General features: G+C 41.8%; 1 protein-coding gene across 1 annotated transcript in view; it reads left to right on the forward strand.

Annotated features, from left to right (window-relative positions):
- LOC139718575 (chromodomain-helicase-DNA-binding protein 1-like) overlaps positions 1 to 19,034 on the forward strand; it is a 55,482-nt gene that overhangs the window by 14,692 nt on the left and 21,756 nt on the right. Inside the window, exons 8-27 of the mRNA XM_071630042.1 lie at positions 112 to 242; positions 817 to 1,042; positions 1,715 to 1,815; positions 4,043 to 4,233; positions 5,020 to 5,144; positions 5,914 to 6,130; positions 7,135 to 7,227; positions 7,547 to 7,737; positions 8,086 to 8,274; positions 9,369 to 9,519; positions 10,509 to 10,661; positions 11,522 to 11,593; positions 12,271 to 12,420; positions 13,103 to 13,251; positions 13,756 to 13,852; positions 14,467 to 14,559; positions 15,339 to 15,506; positions 15,971 to 16,158; positions 16,813 to 16,854; positions 17,859 to 18,001. Of these exons, the coding sequence (XP_071486143.1) occupies positions 112 to 242; positions 817 to 1,042; positions 1,715 to 1,815; positions 4,043 to 4,233; positions 5,020 to 5,144; positions 5,914 to 6,130; positions 7,135 to 7,227; positions 7,547 to 7,737; positions 8,086 to 8,274; positions 9,369 to 9,519; positions 10,509 to 10,661; positions 11,522 to 11,593; positions 12,271 to 12,420; positions 13,103 to 13,251; positions 13,756 to 13,852; positions 14,467 to 14,559; positions 15,339 to 15,506; positions 15,971 to 16,158; positions 16,813 to 16,854; positions 17,859 to 18,001 (2,870 nt within the window). The remainder of the gene's footprint in view (positions 1 to 111; positions 243 to 816; positions 1,043 to 1,714; positions 1,816 to 4,042; positions 4,234 to 5,019; positions 5,145 to 5,913; positions 6,131 to 7,134; positions 7,228 to 7,546; positions 7,738 to 8,085; positions 8,275 to 9,368; positions 9,520 to 10,508; positions 10,662 to 11,521; positions 11,594 to 12,270; positions 12,421 to 13,102; positions 13,252 to 13,755; positions 13,853 to 14,466; positions 14,560 to 15,338; positions 15,507 to 15,970; positions 16,159 to 16,812; positions 16,855 to 17,858; positions 18,002 to 19,034) is intronic.

The raw sequence follows: 19,034 nt of genomic DNA on the forward strand, positions 1-19,034 counted from the left end.
TTAGAAATAGGGTTTGCTAATGTTCGATGAGGAAATAGGTCTTGGCGTCCTTACATGTTTTATGTATAGTTTTAAAGAATTCCTATCATATCCAAATGCTTGCCATCACAGCTACAAAGAAGACAGCGACCAGGCCACGGACTCTGACGAAATCATCGAGGCGGGCCCCGGTCAGGAAATGGTGGACGACAACAGCGAGATGATCGAGAAGGTCCTCTGCCAGAAGCTGGGCCGAGTCGGCAGTAAGTTTGCGTGCATGTATATGTAGCAAGCTCATGAGAATAGTCCTTGAGTGTATATGTATTGGGGTTGGTGTTGCACAGTGGTGGGTAGTGTCAAGGTACACGATGTATTCTTCGGTGTGAGTGAGGTCCTGAAAAACACGTACTAAGTTTTGATAAACATTTTTTTTTTTTACGGCACTCAGGAGAGTGGCATTGTAGCATGTCAAAAACTTTTCTTGAGCCTGTCAGCTGTAACTACGCACAGGGCATGAGAAAGTGGGGGTACATTCAGTGGTTGTAAACCTTCAATTTGAAATGTGATGCAACAGCAGCATCCTGAATGTGCGCACGTATTGAAGTTAACAACATTAACGTGTGCACAGCAGTGGAAGTGGATATGTAAGAGCTGAAAGTTACAATTGAGTGCAAGTGTTTGAATGGTTAATGTTAGTGAAGAGCTGTAACAGGATACTTGTATTCCAGATAACAGCTGCAGTAGCAAATTTCGCCCTCTCCACCCCACCCCTTGTTTTGGATCCCCTCTGTAAACTCATCTCTACACCTCGTACCTCTCTCTCACTCGTGCCGCCAGAAACGGGAGGCTTCACGACCGTGTATGCCATCGAGCAGGACGGGGACCCCAACGCCGACGTGGACCCCGAGACTGAGGAGACAGAGAAGCACTACCTGATCAAGTGGAAGTCGTGGGCGCACATTCACAACACCTGGGAGTCGGAGGCGGGCCTGAGGCAGCAGAAGGTCCGGGGGATGAAGAAGCTGGAGAACTTCATCCAGAGGGAGGACGAGATTGAGCAGTGGTGAGATTGCGTGGTTCCAGGCATTTCGCTTTATGCCTTTCATGTGTCATTATATGCTCCTGCAGCTCGTATGTCAATACCAGCATGTACATGTACTGACACTCTGTAATCCTAGTGTGTGCCATCAATTTTCACACCATGATTAGGTTTACAAGGATGGCATGTTTAACTTTTTTCGGAACATTGGTAATTAAATTTATGTGAAATATTTTAACCAGTTTTGGCAGCCTCTTCTTCATGTGCATCATGAATCAAATGTTGCCCAAGTGAGTTTCTGCTCTAACTCAATTCAATGCATTTTAATTGTCTAATAGAAATACTAGTACAGTGCACTCCTGTCATAACGAACATGGTTATAACAAAATTCCAGTTACAACGAGGTAAATATACAGGCTGAAACATTATCCACTCTATGTATTTTTATTGTTTCTTTGTTCGGTTATAACAAAATTTCGATACAACGAAAGAAAATTGCCGGTCCCGAGGACTTTGTTATAACGGGAGTCCACTGTATGTATTCATTTTGTGATATTCCTTGCAACTGAATGAAGTTGAAGTGAGGAGTTCCACCCCCTTTACCCGCTACACCCAAGTGACATTTCTGCAGCAGTGCACTGAGGGTAGGTTGTGCTCACTTTGGCCTGTTCTGTGTTTTCCTTTTGCGACATCTAGGAAAAGGATTGCATCTCCAGAAGATATTGAGTACTATGAATGCCAGTATGAGATGACCATGCAGCTGTTTGAGCAGTGCCAGAGAGTGGAGAGAGTTATAGGTGAGCCTGTGCATTATGTCTTAGGGTGCGTTCAAGCGCTCTAAAGCGAACCAAAACGTACTGTACCGAGCTGTGCCAGTTTTGAAGCATTCGAGCGCTCTGTGGAGAAAGCGTACCTCACAAGTTATTTTTAGAAAAGGTCACGCTTGTTTGTAGCAAGAATGTCGTTCACCTGTCGCTTGAACAACTTACAGCTGTCCCGAACAAAGAGAATGATGTCTTTGCATTGTGACGTATGCACATGATACGCGCATGCTTTACAACGAACATTTGGTGCGCTTTAATACGCTTTTGGAGCACATCGGGAAGTGGTCCACTTTTGAATCGGTACAGTACAGTACGGTACACTTTAGGAGCGTTCAAGCGCTCCTCTGGCGCGGGTACGGTACGGTACAGAGCGCTCGAACGCACCCCATGACCTCTCCTAACGTGTGCAGCAAGGAGAACCATTTCATCGGCGGTCATCCAAACCGTCGTATATCCCAATTTATGATCAAATTTTTTTATTAGAGGTTATTGGTTATACTTCCTGAGTCTTTGTTTATGGATTACTAGTACCACACACAATACAGTTATGATATTACATTTATAAACAGCTACAGAGCAAGTTATCTGTGTGATGTTGATGAAGATGCAGCAGAGGTTGGAGGTCATGATCAAAGCCTGAAATTTTACTGTAGTTCACAAAATTTGATGAATGGTGTGAGCTATGATAACTGTTTGATTGGATGGTCTTGGATTTGTTTCATGTTAATCTTGGGTCCAGTAGAGGTTAAAACAGGGGTCGCACTTAACTTTTTTTTTAACTAGCCAGGCGGACTACTTAGAATCAATTTTGACACTGAAGCAATATTTTGGCTAGCCAGACGGACTAGTAACTTCAGAATTTTATGATTTTTAGCTAGTCCGACGTGATTTTGGGTGGCCAATGGCCAGCGGACCATTGCCAATTTCGAACCCTGTAAAATCCTACATTAAAAAAAGAAATAGTGTTACTAGAAGAAAACTAATCTTCCATAAATTTAGAAATGATGCAGATTCGTAGTTTCAATTCCAGTCAGTAGTAGTTACGTTACTGATGGCGTGCTTCACAAGACAAAGTCAGCCGAAAATGTGATTCAAGAAAAACATCATCTCAGTATGTATGACTGTGCTTCCTGGGAGAGTTGCATGTGATGATTAAATCATTCTCAAGGGACGTAATTCTGATTTCTGATGTGAGAATGTACTGATGCAGCTGTGAGGGATTTGTGATTTGTTGAAAAATTGATGCACCAAATTGTTGTCCAAGTTAATTTTCAAAGGAACCACATGAGAAAACCCTTTAAAAAATTGATGATTCTGCAAGGAGTACATTTCTTCTTCTTTTTTTTCATAATTTGCATTGGTTGAAAGATCGGTCAGATACTTATTCTGTGTGAATACTTTACATCAACTGAATTTCTATTTTTACCTCTGCCAAGGGAGGAGGTTACAGTGTATGTTTTCATAGGCGTGCGTTTGTTTGTTTGTCCGTGTGCAAAGTAACTCCAAAAGTTGTTAATGGATTAGGATGAAACTTACAGGGAAGGTTGATAATGACACAAGTAACAGATGATTAAATTTTGGAAATGATGCGGGAATTTTGGTGGATCTTATGAAGGATTTTCAATATTTTGGCAGGTAGGGTCAATGAACTTGGGAGTTCAAGCTGCGTATTTTTAAGGTTTTCATACCCACACTAGAGCGCATGCTCTCGTTTCTTGTCCAGGGTGAGGCATGCTGCGCAGCTGACGCTGATGACGTAACAAAAGGTTTCTATATTGGGTAATCGGGCGATTTTCAGCATGCATAGTATGGATAGAAATCGCTGATCTCTATGGAAGAACAAGATTAGTCGTGGAAATGAGTTGCTTGGCGGAGGTCTGCGCTCTCAGAGTGCTTCTCTAGTTTAACATGTGATACAAGTGATATTCTTGTAGTTTCCACATCTTTTTTCCTAAAACCTACAGTCCATGCATAGTGTTATTAGACCGTGGTACAAGGGTGAACAGAGAACTGAATGCATGAATTTTGAAATGATGCAGATTCATCTACAGGTACAATTCAGTCAGTAGTTATCTGCCAGTCACTTGCTTCTACTGTACTTTTACCTGCCTAAGGCCATCAGAATAGAAGTCCTATGAATATACATGTATGGTCAGTTGCATGATGTGCACATCCTACCCCTCTCCCTCTCTCTGACCAGCTCACTCGGACCAGAAGCAGCCGGATGATCAGGAGAACGGCTTCCCCGATTACTTCGTCAAGTGGCAAGGGCTGCCCTACGCCGACTGCACCTGGGAAGATGGCGAGCTGATCTCCAGGAACTTCCAGCACTGCATCGACGAGTACCTCGTGCGAACCAGGTCTCAGAAGATACCTGCCAGGAGCGCCAAGGTGTGTTGTCTGGGCCTTTTTACCTCTCACCGGTTGGTGAGGGGAGCTTTCTCAATGCAGATATAGAAGGAGTCAGAAGTATCAGTCGAACATATCAATGAAGAGTGAGGAATATCAGACAATCTCTTCGAAAGTTATCCATTTTTAGTATTTGGTTGAATCCATCCCTGGATTAAAAAGCTACAGCAGTTTATGATGTCACGGTATTAGAATGATATACAGAAATATAAAGAGAATTGAATTTATAACCAGTTTTTTACCATAATAACAGAGCACTTGACTTGTCTCCCTCAGAAAGCAAGGGAAATAATATTACTTTTATACTTTATATTTTCTTCTTACTGTGCTGTTGTATCCTGAGTTGTTGTTGCCTTCTTATCCAGCAATAACTGCACACTGGATTAAATTTTCAATTCTCAGAACTTCTGAAGAAACTGTCCAATTTCCGTTTTAACTTCACTGATAGTATTTCTGAATTCACTAGTTGTACGTATATGTTGGGGGTAAATTTCCAGTTTACATCCTGGTGCTTTGTTTGCCTATCTGCACATCATCTGACCATTTTGATATAGCTGCTTATCTGACTTGGTTGTTTGTTGAACTAACCAATATGACTGGTCAAGCTTGGGGGATGGGCAAGAAGACTAGCTGAATGCTAATGGAATGGCTTTGTGAATTACAAAATTAAGTGCATGTCAAGTGTACTCCACAACTCCTTTACTCCATCCCAAACTTTTGATGAAAATTTTTGTGTCTGCAATGCCGTCAAATTACCAACGGCAACAGGTGCTGAAAATCCGACCTAGGTTCATGGCACTCAAAAAGCAGCCGCATTACATCGGCACTGACGAGCTGGAACTGAGGGACTACCAGCTGGACGGTCTCAACTGGCTGGCGCATTCTTGGTGCAAGTAAGTTCTTCCCCTCGTGTTATTTATCCTCGGAGAAAATGACTCTACATTGACATGGTGCCCTACTGAGTATCCCACTGGATGTTTTTGTTGCTTGTGTTTTTGGAATTTAATGTATTCTGTACAGAATGTGGTATGCAAGTATGTTCATGCTTTGTAAGGGAAAGTCACCCAAAAATAAGATTCAGGAAAAACGTTCTCTGAGAATGCCAGGGTGTGCCATCCTAGGAAAGTTGCATGTGATGATTAAATCATTCTCAAGGGACGTAATTCTGATTTCTGATGTGAGAATGTCCTGATGCAACCATGAGGGATGTGTAATATGTTAAAGAATTGATGCAGTCGTTTTTGTTGCAAGCAGAAATGTATTTTAAAGATTAACCATTTATAATTCTGTCTGCTATTCAATATGTGGGCTTATTTCTTTTTAAACAATTGTCGGCCAGTTTGATTTTCAAAAGAGCTGGGTGAGAAAACCCTGTAAGAATTTGATGAATTTGCAAGGAGTATTTTTTTTTTGCGTTGGTTGAAAGATTGGATAGATGCATATTCTGTATTACTTCCTTACAACTCTCGAAATTCTATTTCTTTTACATATTCTATGGAAATGATTACCTTTTTCCATATCTTTTTTCCTGAAACGACACTATGTGACATGAAGAGGAAGGAAATATCTATGTTAGATATGGGCATGATGTACTCATGTTGTCAATGACTTTGTAAATCAAAATGGCTGGCTGTAATGACCCATGGATGACTTGATTTGCAGGAGGAACAGCGTCATCCTGGCAGATGAGATGGGGTTAGGGAAGACAATCCAAGTCATCTCCTTCTTGTCGTACCTCTTCAACGCCCACCAGCTCTACGGCCCCTTCCTCATCGTCGTCCCGCTCTCCACCATGACGTCGTGGCAGCGGGAGTTTGCCGCCTGGGACAACAACATGAACGTGGTGGTCTACATTGGAGACATCAACAGTCGCAACATTGTAAGTAACATAGCAAGCCATGGCTGTATTTCATTGGAAACTCCTCTCTTTTCAGTGTTTGGATGATTGGTAGATGCAGTTGCTGCGAAGTTGTACCAGGCAACACTTTGGTTAAGATAGTTAAAGGGACTGTACAGTACTGGTTGAGGTGAGGATTCAGCTTGTAACATTTTGCGAGATATTTAGAAACCACTCTATGAAATGTTAAAGAGCATACAATTCTAAGGGGAATCAAAAGTTTAGTTGATGAAAATCGGTTTTGAAGTGACTGAGATATCTAAAAACAAGGTAAAACAAAGAGCTCCTGATAAAAGCCATGGCCTGTCAATTTTATTCGGATCGCTTTTTTGGATCTCTCAGCCATTTCAAGACCAATTTTCATCAAATAAACATTGAATCCTTCTTGAAATTACAATCTCTTTCATATTTCATGAGAGGTTTTTCATTATCTCACTAAAAAATGTTATAAACGCGACGTTAGGTCTCAACCAAAACTATACGATCCCTTTAATCTCAAACAGTTCTCTTTCACAGTTACCTTGTTGCTGTGGTCTGAGAAAAGAGAAACATAGGACTTATCTTATGAATACAACTTCTATGTGACTGGCATAACATTTCACTTTTGTTCTGACAAAATGGTATGTGTTTTACACAGTTGCATTTTGGTAACATTCTAGAAATGATACAATACATGATACAGGGCATTACCGTAAGCTTTTCTCCTGATTGAATGGTTAGTCTTTTACAAGCCTCTCGCACAATTTTGTTGTTTCAGTTCAGGATATGATGCAATAGCTGTCACATCCTATCAGAGCACTTCTCGTGGAGTGGCTAAACATTAAATTTTTGTTCCGATATTTTGTGACAAAGTTAACGTTAATCTCTTAAGTTAAAGAATTGGTTGCAAAATACACATGGCATGAATTGATATCTGTATTTTCATGTTACTTTAATTTTACTGCTGTCTCTCTCTCTCATTCCCCCCCCCCCCCCCCCACACACAGATCCGAGAGCACGAGTGGTGTGTGCATGGAAACAAGAACAGGCTGAAGCTCAACGCAATCCTCACAACATATGAAATTCTTCTCAAAGACAAAGTATGCATGTTTGATATTCTTGTCTCTCCTTCTAACATAATATCATGCACATTAACGTGAATGTCTTACCATGTGTTGACTGCAAAAATGAGTTATTGTGTCAGAAATTGTTGCATGTAAACAATCACCAGTTCTTAGGATCATGTTGAAGTGAATGTGTGTGTGTGTGTGTGTGTGTGTTTGTGTGTGTTGTTTTTGAAATAAATAAACTGACCCCATTGTAGGGGAAAACTTCACTTTTGACCCTTCTTCGGATGACAATTACTTGAATCAGTGAGGCCGACCATTTCACAACCATTTTTTTCTGACCTATCTGCAGTCATTCCTGGGTGCCGTGCCGTGGGCGGTGCTGGTCGTGGATGAGGCCCACAGGCTGAAAAACGACGACTCCCTGCTCTACAAAACCCTGAAAGAGTTCGAGACCAACCACCGGCTGCTCATCACGGGTACGCCCCTTCAGAATTCCCTCAAGGAGCTCTGGTCTCTCCTCCACTTCATCATGCCAGACAGGTGAGATAGTGACCTAGGCTTTCATCCTGCTCTAGTATGTATGCCCATGATTTCATTTGTCATGGCTACTACTATAACACTGATCAATTCAGTGCTTATTTATGTCAATGCAAGCCAATATGTCAATCAGTTGCAATAAGTCGATGATATTGTGGTTTTGTGTAATGCATCGAATTACATCGGAAAGCGTTTCCCTTGCACAAAGAGGTTCAGAAGATCAATCCATGGTCAGTGGTCAAGTCCAGTGAATTCATCAAAATGTAAATGAAGGGCCAAGAACATGAGCGTTTCTTAAAGCCGTGTTTTGTCACCCGTGTCTTCCATTTCACACTGTCTGACTCCCACCAGCTTTCCGACGTGGGAGAACTTTGAGGAGGAGTTCTCGCAGGCGGACAAGAACGGCTACGCCAGCCTCCACCAGGAGCTGGAGCCGTTCCTGCTGCGGCGGGTCAAGAAGGACGTGGAGAAGTCGCTCCCGGCCAAAGTGGAGAGGATTCTGAGGGTGGAGATGAGTTCCTTACAGAAACAGTACTACAAGTGAGTATTGACTTCCAGGGATTGGCTGCATTCATCTAACTTGAGAGAGGGAATTATGTTTCAAAATGCGTTTGGAATGCTGTTTGCGAACATGGTTTGAAACCAGATTTGGAATGGTGTTTGCAAACGTGGTTTGAAACGCGATTCTCAGGGTGCAATGTTTTTCTAACCATCATACAATAGCAATATAAGTGTTGTCACTGCGCAGCTGCTTTGCGCCATTCGACCCGGGAAGTAGAGGTCAACTGCGTACCATCAAACATGCCTCATATTCACACACAAATGATGGGTTGAAACACAACTAAACACAGCTGGGAGTTGACATTGAGATATAAACGTGTTTCAACACGGCACTGCGTTTATCTTCTCGCAGAAAGGCGATCGTGGTCTCAAACGCATTTCAAAACGCCCTTTGAATGCCGTTTCAAATCGCTGTTTGTAAATGCGTTTGAAAACATGGGTGTGTTTATCTAACCCCCTAAAATGCCTCAAATGCGTTTAGGATCGTGATTCTGCCTCAGAAAATTTTTAGATGAATGCAGCCTTTGTAATGTGGCTACTGTGGCCAAAACCACTACTGCCAAGAAATGAAACTAGGGTGCTATAAATGTAGAGTCCATGATTTATGCCTCTTAGCCACAACAGCTCGTCGATTGTTTGACAAAGACAGTTATACAGAAAGAGCTGGACAACATTGAATTTGTTAAGTAAATTGAATGTTGGAATGAGTTTGCTGTCTTGATTGTCCTAGAAGTGTTTTTTTTTTCCTTCTTTTCTCTTTTGCAAATATGAGATTATGAGAAGATTTTTTTTTTTTCAGAGTAAGGGAATTTTCAAAATATCTTTGGTGTAGATTCATTGACTGATAAGGCCAATTTGGTCATATGAAAGTGCCTAATTTCATTTAGTCGACAAAAATTAAGTCCAAATCTGAGCCAAGGTCACTGTGTTTGGCTCTTTAAAGGGCTAAAACTGGGAGATAGAAATACTGATGTGAAATGTAATTTAAAGCATTTACTTCAGTCATATGTGCATACAAACGTTGGTAATCTCTGTGATTGAATGTGACCTTTCTCTTTTTTTCTCCCTACTAGGTTCATCTTGACAAGGAACTTCAAGGCACTGAGCAAGGGCCTGAAGGGCAACACGAGTACCTTCATCAACATTATGATGGAGCTGAAGAAATGCTGCAACCATGCCTTGCTGATCAGACCCCCAGAGGATGAGATGGATCCAGACATCAAGGTGAGATACAGCAGCCGGTATTCCCCCTTTTGGCAGCGCTGAAATTCTTAAAATTCCTCAACCAGCTTCAGCTGATGGAATATCCTTGGCTTGCTTCTTTTGTGCATTCAGTCTTTCTACCATCATGTTCACAAAATAGCTTGTAGGAGTCACGGTGAAACAGCCCTACCAGGTTTACTCTCTTTTCTCCGTCTGTTAGATTGACTCGGACTCGCTCTGTTCATTTAGATATAAAAACTCTGGTTGTATTTCTGAGTGTTAACAACAATGGGAAAAGAGGAAATGCAGAAAAGAACATACCAATTGCTCCCCTGGCCTGAATTACATGAAGTCTGTGTGACCCCCTTACCCACCTCTCCCCATATGTTAGTAACCAGCTTCTTCGATGGAAGCAATTTTCTGGGACGTTTGTCCCAATGTGCAGGCCCAAGCCCAAGAAAGGGCTTAATGGTAGCCTTTATTTTGAGTCATGATTGATGCCTGATGTTGTGATATGTGCAGTTATGCTTGTCTAGACATCATACACATTCTATTGGTTACAGGGTTCTGTAGATGGCTAAAGCGACACCTCCATGTCGGTCAGTCTGTAATCGGTTGCAGTTGATGATCAAGTCATTCTCAGGGACGTAATCCTGACTCCTGATGTGAGAATGTTCTGATGCAGCATAAGTGATAGTCCAAAGCGATAGTATTTTTGTCCTTCAAAAATCTGTGTGTCGCACAGGTTGTTGATGTTTATAACATCTCTCAGGGCTATGTTCTCGGCCACTGTATACTCATGGTTATACCGTACACTTGAAATCATCTTTCTTCTTTGGGGGGAGGGAGGGGGGAGGGGGGGCGAGGTCTGTTTAACATAGTTGTATCACAGTGAGAAGACACACAGTCCATCTGGAAAAGTGACCTCTTGCTCCTTTTCAGCTTGCATCATCATAGAGAGCATCCTGCATAATGTGTAAGCATGTCAATGTGTTTGCTCCCTGCCACAGTACATCATCCGGGGGAGTGGGAAGCTGATGCTTCTCGACAAACTGCTGACCCGGCTCCAGGAGCGCGGTCATCGTGTGCTCATCTTCTCCCAGATGGTGCGAATGCTGGACATCCTGTCCGACTACCTCCAGTACAAGCACTTCCAGTACCAGGTGGGTCTCTCTGTCATCAGTAGGGGTTTAGTGTGTAAGTGATATTGTAGGGGGTTCCTTATCAGCATAATCCACTCCATGTCAAGTATGATCAGAGACCTGTGGTTGTGGTTTACTTTGTCAAGGATGACTGAGAAAAATAAGGGGGGGGGGGGGGGTCATTTTTCACTGATATGCAGTCACTGAGATTCAAGTATCAGATGTACATGTATCAACAGTTTTTAGGTTGTCACTTGTTTGTGGAGAACCTGTGTGCTTCCACAGATATGTAGGCTCTTTTAATTTGACCATTGGTATATCCTTGGCCTCTGTTTTGATGAGGAAAGATATTCTTCGTTTTATCCTGCTTTTGCAATACAACTGAAGTAAGAGAAAGTGATGTTGATGTGTGACTACCCATCTAGTGACACAATTACTGTAAAAGCTGTTATATTCACGTACAGATATTTTTGTGAATGAGGAGATCACAGACATTTTTGCCAGACGTTGTTTTTGCGATGGTGCACTAATGCCTGCCCGTTCACTCTACCACTTTATGTGATCAAGAAAATCATAAGGCCATATTTTTGCATGTTGTTGAATTCGCGGCTTAACAGTGATTTTTTTAACATCACGAAAATAACAGCTTCTACAGTAGTACCTTTTTGTATTTGGCTGTGTGAACGTTCATGTGCTGTTACCAAACTTTGTCTGGAAACATAATTAAAGAATCCAAATTTGTCTTGCAATGACCCACTTAAAATGACGAATGCACTGCCTTCTGTAGAGATTATTTCCGAAAGTTATCTTGGCACCATAAGATATATCTTTTGCCCATGTTAGACTGTGTTGGTCTAAATCCAAGGTTTCTTTCCCACCAGAGGTTGGATGGCTCCATTCGAGGCGAGATCAGGAAGCAGGCTCTGGACCACTTCAATGCGGAAGGCTCACAGGTAACCTCTTTAATCCTTTCTATGCCAGATACTTTGCACAGTGTACAGCGCTATGAGGCTTTCTGTGCTGATCTATGCTGAAAGCACACAATGATTAACAATCCATTCTAGCCGTTTTACAATGTATTGAATAGATAGCACTGCATGACATCCTGTTTTGAGTTTTAGCATTTCCACATGCCATTTTGTGTCGTCTGTATATTCTCATGGTCGGACATTTGAGCATTTATTTGACATGGGGTAACCGAATGGGTGACTAGAGTGAAAGCAAACCAATGAGTAGTCTTGAAGTTAATGTGCATACTTTTGAGGCAAAATTAGCTATGTTTCTTTCAGAAGTGGCTTCCAAATTCCACGAAACCTTCAGATGTATTCCACATTTCTGATAGCTCCAAAAAAATGTTATTGACAAATTTCTGAAGGGCGCGATACACACATGAAGGATTCTGAATGCCGACAGTCCCAAGTATGCTGTAGTGGTGGTGTCATCTGTATTATTACTAAGATTCATACATTGCTACTGTGCACTGCATTCACGCTCAACCTCCGCACATGTGTGGGTGAACTGTTTGTTCTCTCTCCAGCTACTGGAAGTGACTTGTACCCAACCCCAAAATTTAAAGTTGGACATGCGTGCCTGTAAAGTGTAAATGTATTTTGACCTATCCTCTTGCTAGGACTTTTGCTTCTTGCTGTCAACACGAGCTGGTGGTCTGGGCCTGAACCTGGCCTCTGCTGACACGGTCATCATCTTTGACTCGGACTGGAACCCACAGAATGACATCCAGGCTATGGCCAGGGCTCACAGAATCGGTCAGAGGAAGCAGGTATGCAGCACATCTTGTACGAGTAGAAACAACGACTGTTTGCGTGTCATGATACGAATGAGGAAGATAATGTTAGCCCTTTTTTGTTCTCATATTTACAATGATCATGCTATTCCCTGTAGTAAGAGGCAAAACACCCTCCCTCTGACAGGACAAAACTGGAGGTCATGTATTTCATACAATTGCAACCCATGCATGTAAAATATCCCATTTCACTTCTTCACAAAGAGCAGGGCACAAATTTGGTGGAGGGGTCGGCCCCAAGTACCTGTACACGCAGGAAAAGGGGCCAATAATGCCAACAACTTGTGGTCTGTATCAGATGACTTGCAACATTTAGCAAACGGTGTAAACCAGGCATATTGTGCCATACCTGAAGACCATCGTCATTATCATTCACAATATTGTATAGTCAGACTCACTGGATCTTGAACCTGAGCCATTTGATTGCAAGGCAGGACAAACTACCAACTGAGCTACCTCACTACTGCTGAGGTAGTGGGAGTGATGTTAGTAATAAGATCAATGCAATGATGGTAATGATGAATGTTATGTAAAATGAGACCACATAGGATTGTTCTATGAAATGCATTATTTAAAGTGTATGCAATTAAGGTATTTGTTTGTAGAAACCGTTGTCCATAAGTCAAATGGCAAGAGGTTATGCTCTCTCATCCTGCAGGTCAACATCTACCGCCTGGTTACCAAGGATACTGTAGAGGAGGAGATCATCGAGAGAGCTAAGAGGAAAATGGTCCTGGACCACCTTGTCATTCAGAGGATGGACACAACGGGTAGAACTGTCCTCTCCAAGTCATCAACTCCAGCCAGGTACATCCTCAGTAGTTCTTACACCCATCCTAATTTGTTTTACAGTCCAACGTCGCTTATCTGGTTATGTCGTAACTGGCACCCATCTGCGTGACTGAGCTTTGCTCGAGCATAACACCTTTTAACAGGTTGTGTTGGGATATAATGTACATAACACATTGTTATTTGACTATTCTGTATGATGATTTACATGATATATTTGTATGCTATATAAGTCAAATAATGTGGAAATGAAATGGAATATGAGTGGAAATAGGCACAAATCATGGCCATGTGTGTAGATATAAATGTACATCCAGAGCGCACGGAATATTACCTGAATTGCTGAAGAGTGCTAATTATGGTCATAGTCGCTTTCCTGTCCTAGAAGCTATTACGTTACACATGTCAGCATTTACATGTCACATGATAAGATACATCATGTTGACATCATGGTGACCAGTACCCCCCCCCCCCCCCCCCCCCCCAATTGCTGAATTTATTTTACTCTCTCTCCTCTCACAGAGATGCTCCGTTCTCCAAGGAGGAGCTGACGGCCATCCTCAAGTTCCGGGCCGAAGAACTCTTCAAGGAGGCAGACGGGGAGGAGTCTGAGCTTCCGGTAAGAAGTCATATGTGCTTGCCACGTCTTGCATTCAAGCAGAATCATAATGGTCCACAGTGTGTGCCCATTATGTTTACTTCGAAGACAACTTTTCATAGACCAACTGAGGATGGATTGATTTTGCTATAGCACACATTTCCCATAGACACCTGCCCGAGTATTCTCAGGACTCGTCTTCAACGAGTTAAGGCAACGGTGCTGAAACTTGGCAGATCCACAGATGTAGTTAACTATATGATATTCATGAGATTATGTTTACATTTCTTTTTATTTATTCATTCATTTATTTGTATGTTCTTGTCCTCGTGGGAAAAGATTTTGAATTGACAGGGCAGTTTGCATGTACCTGTCCACTAAGTAGTGGAATGGTGTGTATATTTCTGTGTAGACAAATAAAGCAGATGACATACAAAATCTCGAGAGTTGGTTTCATGGTTTTCTCCATTCATACCTCAGGGTTATTCTTAAACGATTTGAAGCAGCTTCTGGAACTTGAGCAAAACAGGTATTCAGGATACCAGTTCATGCAAGAATGAATGATTAACATTTCTCTTCAAGCAAAGTCGTTATGTAAATTGTAATATGCTCATATTTTTCTCTTTTCTGAGCAGGAGATGGATATTGATGCCATCCTGGAAAGGGCGGAGACAAGAGAACAGGAAGAACCAGGAGGAGCAGGGGAGGAGCTGCTTTCACAGTTCAAGGTAAGCAGTCTGGTGGATCAGAGTCTCTTAGGGTACGTTCAAGCTCTCTCCTAAAGTGAACTGAACGCTCATAAAGTGTGCTGTACCGAGCTGAATCGAGCCAAAAGTGGACCACTCCAAAAGGGTACCAAAAGCGTACCAAAATTTCGCATGTGAAGAGTGCGTGTATCTTGCACATAGGCCATAATGCAAAGAGTGCATTCTCTTTGTTCGGGACATCTGGAAGTAGTTCAAGTGGGCCAGGTGAATCACCCTCTTGCTACAAAACGCATGACCCCCTCTAAGAATAACTCATGAGATACGCCTTCTCCACAGAGCACACTAACACTCCATGATCTGGCACAGTACAGTTCGGTACGCTTTGGTTCGCTTTAGAGCGCTCGAACGCACCCTTAGTTTGGAGTGCCTGCCCTATGACCGTTACCAACTGTCACACCCCTCCACACACAGACTATGTCCAAATATGATACAGATGGATCCATGGAGCAACACTTTTGGACTCTGACCTTTGTAGTGAAACCTTTCTTCAGAATGATAAAGCTAGAAACTTCTTTACAATGGAGGGGGAAACAATATTACAGATTTCCAGTGAAATTATTTGAACCCTGAAAAAATTCCAATTGTTGCTCTCAGTATAAATTCTTGAGTGACGTGGGGTAGGTGATTTCTGATGTGATGTTGAGAGACAGTATTCTTCAACCATGTGAATTTGGCGACATTTGCAATAGGGATATACACGTACGACCTTTAACCTGATCTCATCATCTTTTCCATGGTAGGTGGCCAACTTTGCGGCGTCGGAGGAGCCCGACTTCGAGAAGGACCCTGGCAAGGACTGGGAGGACATCATCCCCGCATCCGAGCGGAGGCAGATGGAGGAGGAGGAGAAGCAGAAGGAACAAATGGGGCTCTACCTGCCTCCACGGATACGGAAACAAGTCAACCGAGTATGTTTTCCTCCTCTTTCCAGCTACCAGTGTTTGATATCTCGTGATGAGTTGGGCACTTGAATGTATTTCCACTACACATGTGATCAGAAGATATTTGTTCCTGATACCTTTCATGACCAACTTATTGTAAATCATGCATGAATGTCTCAAATACATTATTAACAAAATGCCTACAGTTCCGTGCCCAATTATCTGAGGATGGAGAAACTAACAGGAAAATAAGCCCACTAACCTGAGTTTGAATCAGCAAGAAGGGCATGTGCAGAAGGTCCATTTATCAAAGGGAATAAGATAACAAAATGAGTTCAATCATTTCACATAGGAAAGTTATATTATATATAAGGCTCATTGTTTTTTGATGGTAAGATCTCATCCACATGCTGTTACAAAGTCGTAAACTGTGACTTGGGCTCTTCCTATGTCTATTGAAAAATGTGCTTTTGAATTGCTCCTCTGTACAGATGACGTATCAGGACAGCGACTCGGAGGCTTCCCGCACCAGAAAGCGGAAGAGGGACATGGTGTCGAGCGCCAGCAGTGAGTCGGACGACAGTGACGTTGACAACCGCAAGTCGAAGAGACCGAGGGGCCGCCCGAGGACGGTGCCGCGGGACACGGTGGAAGGTTTCACGGATGGGGAGATCAGACGGTAGGTGCAGCTCTTAAGAGATTACAAAGTGCTGCAAGGGAAAGTTGCCTCTTGGAAGCAAGTTCATTCATTTAGCGTCAGCTCTATAATAAATGTAGTGTATGTTTTTGAGCAACCTTGACAAGTTTAATGTTTGACTGTCACAAAGTTCTGAAATGTGGCATAAGATGGGAATCTCAACTGTGCATAGTCACTAGAGTAGTGCTTTAATAGAAGTTTTTCGTTTTGTCAAAAAAATACCCCAAAAGAGTAAGATCATGATTTGTTTGAAAGACTGCCAGATGATGTGAATGAATTCACTCCTTTTGATATAGACAGGCTATTGATTCAGTTTCTTTAGAAGCTGTGAGCAATGCATTCTTCATTTAAGTATATTCAGGTATAATTGCCAGAGAAGTCGACTGTCCAGTTCATGTCAAAGTGATGTATTTTTGAAGGAATGAATTACATAACCTATTTTGATTGTTTGTGACAGAAAGGTACTGAATATACACATACAAGGAATGTGGCATCTCATTTCATATTATGTAACTGTTCACAAAGGTAGATTTTGTTGTAAGGATATGGATATTTACGTTGATGTAGGGCAATCTGTCAATCAGTTGCAAGGATATGGAATGATATCGATGTACTTCTTCAATTTCTACTTTGCAGGTTTGTCAAAAGCTACAAGAAATTTGGAGCACCACTCACGAGGTAGGTACATGTTATGGGAGTATGGACTTTCAAGGTGATAGCACATTGACTGGAGACCAGGTGCTTGGTGTAAAGATCTTGAAAAGTTTTGAGCGTTAGTAGGAGTCAGTCATATGCCATGTAAAGTATTGTTTGTTTTCATTGTGGGATCAATACATTATGCATCTAGTGCATTGCTCTGAAGGTGGGTGAATCAAAGTGTATCACAGTCCTCTAACCCTATCAAAGTCAAAGGTAGGATTATCATGTGCAAGAGCAATGGAGTTTTTGATACAGTGGTCCAGAGAGTGTTAACGTAGTTTGGGTGTGGTGAATGAAGTGAGGTATCCTAAAACTTGATGTGCTAGTTGGTATTGTTGGGTAGATGGATTTCCAGGATCAATCAGCCGAAGTATGATTATAATAGAAATATTGTAATCAAGATGATAATGATAGTGCTGATAGTAATGACATCGAAACTTCCCATATTGCATAATTGTCAACTGATTCAGCAAAAAGTCAAATGATTCTGGAAGAAGTGGATTTAAATGGGGCATTATCGTGCACCTATGCTGTCGAATAGGTTCCCTCCTCTTCTAAAATCATCATCGACATTGGATCACTTTCAACATAATCTGAAACCTACGTACTCTGAAATCCTTACATATGCACTGGACTCATACTGTCACTGCCTGGTAATTTGCATTGATGCCACATTTGAGTGGTTCACAATATACAAGCATTGCTCTTTAGTGGACCTCTCAGTTCTCTTTTTCCCATCTAAACATAACTATTTTGTTAATTATTGTTTCGCACATTCTAATGTATATATGCTTATGATATAATTTATTATTCATTCTGTGTTATGTTTTGTTGTAAGAAAAATGAGAATGAAAATTAAATGAATTGAATTGAATTTATTCTGTCTCCTATGGTGATCAGGGGTAATATTTCATAGTGCGCTGTATCTGGTGAAAAAGGCACTATAGAAATATCAACTATGATACTATATTATTATCCTGCAGGCTAGAGGCAATAGCAGGGGACGCTGAGCTGCAGGAGAAATCCCAGGCAGATCTGAAGAGGCTTGGGACCCTTCTCCACGATGGCTGTGTCAAGGCCGTGGAGGAATACAATGAGAGGCTCAAGGCAGATGATGACTTTGATGGTGAGTCAACTTGAAAGCAAACAAAAAGTCCTGAAAATCACGGGGGGATGGGTAGCCTTTCGTAAATTTGTGTGTCTTTTATGTTGCTGCACAACTTTGCTTTGATAAAAAGAAAAAAAATCTGTATAAGAATCGCTGTATATCTTTCCTTTCACACCAGTCACAGCTCAAAATGCCAACAGAGTATTTTGACGCAGTTCAAAGTTTCCTGTATAGTTGTCCCCGCCGAACGAGTTCGAGCAGGGGACTATGAAATGGGCTCCGTACGTGTGTGTGTCCGTGTGTCCGTCCGTCCGTGTGTCCGTGTGTGCGTCCGTGTGTGATCAAAATCTTCAATTTGCTACTTCTCTGTCATTTATGAGCCAATTTTGATTCTGTTTGCTTTATATGATAGCACTACATGGGAGCTTTGAAACTTCTACACAGAATTTCAGTCGTGACCTTTGACCTTGACCTTTGACTTATATTGTACATTTTGCTACAAAATGCTACTCCTTCGCCATTTCTAACCCGATTTCGATTCCGTTTGCTTTATATGATGACACTAGGTGAGGGCTTCAAAACTTCTACACAGAATTTTGACCTTTGACTTCTTTGACCTTTGACCTTGATTTTTGACCTATATTGTACATTTTGCTACAAAATGCTACTCCTTCGCCATTTCTAACCCGATTTCGATTCCGTTTGCTTTATGTGATGGCACTAGGTGAGGGCTTCAAAACTTCTACACAGAATTTTGACCTTTGACTTCTTTGACCTTTGACCTTGATTTTTGACCTATATTGTACATTTTGCTACAAAATGCTACTCCTTCGCCATTTCTAACCCGATTTCGATTCCGTTTGCTTTATGTGATGGCACTAGGTGAGGGCTTCAAAACTTCTACACAGAATTTTGACCTTTGCCTTCTTTGACCTTTGACCTTGATTTTTGACCTATATTGTACATTTTGCTACAAAATGCTACTCCTTCGCCATTTCTAACCTGATTTCGATTCCGTTTGCTTTATGTGATGGCACTAGGTGAGGGCTTC

Source organism: Diadema antillarum, unplaced genomic scaffold (assembly GCF_040938485.1).
Source record: "Diadema antillarum isolate AM-2024a unplaced genomic scaffold, OU_Dant_1.0 scf00000097, whole genome shotgun sequence".
NCBI classification, from domain to species: Eukaryota; Metazoa; Echinodermata; class Echinoidea; order Diadematoida; family Diadematidae; genus Diadema; species Diadema antillarum.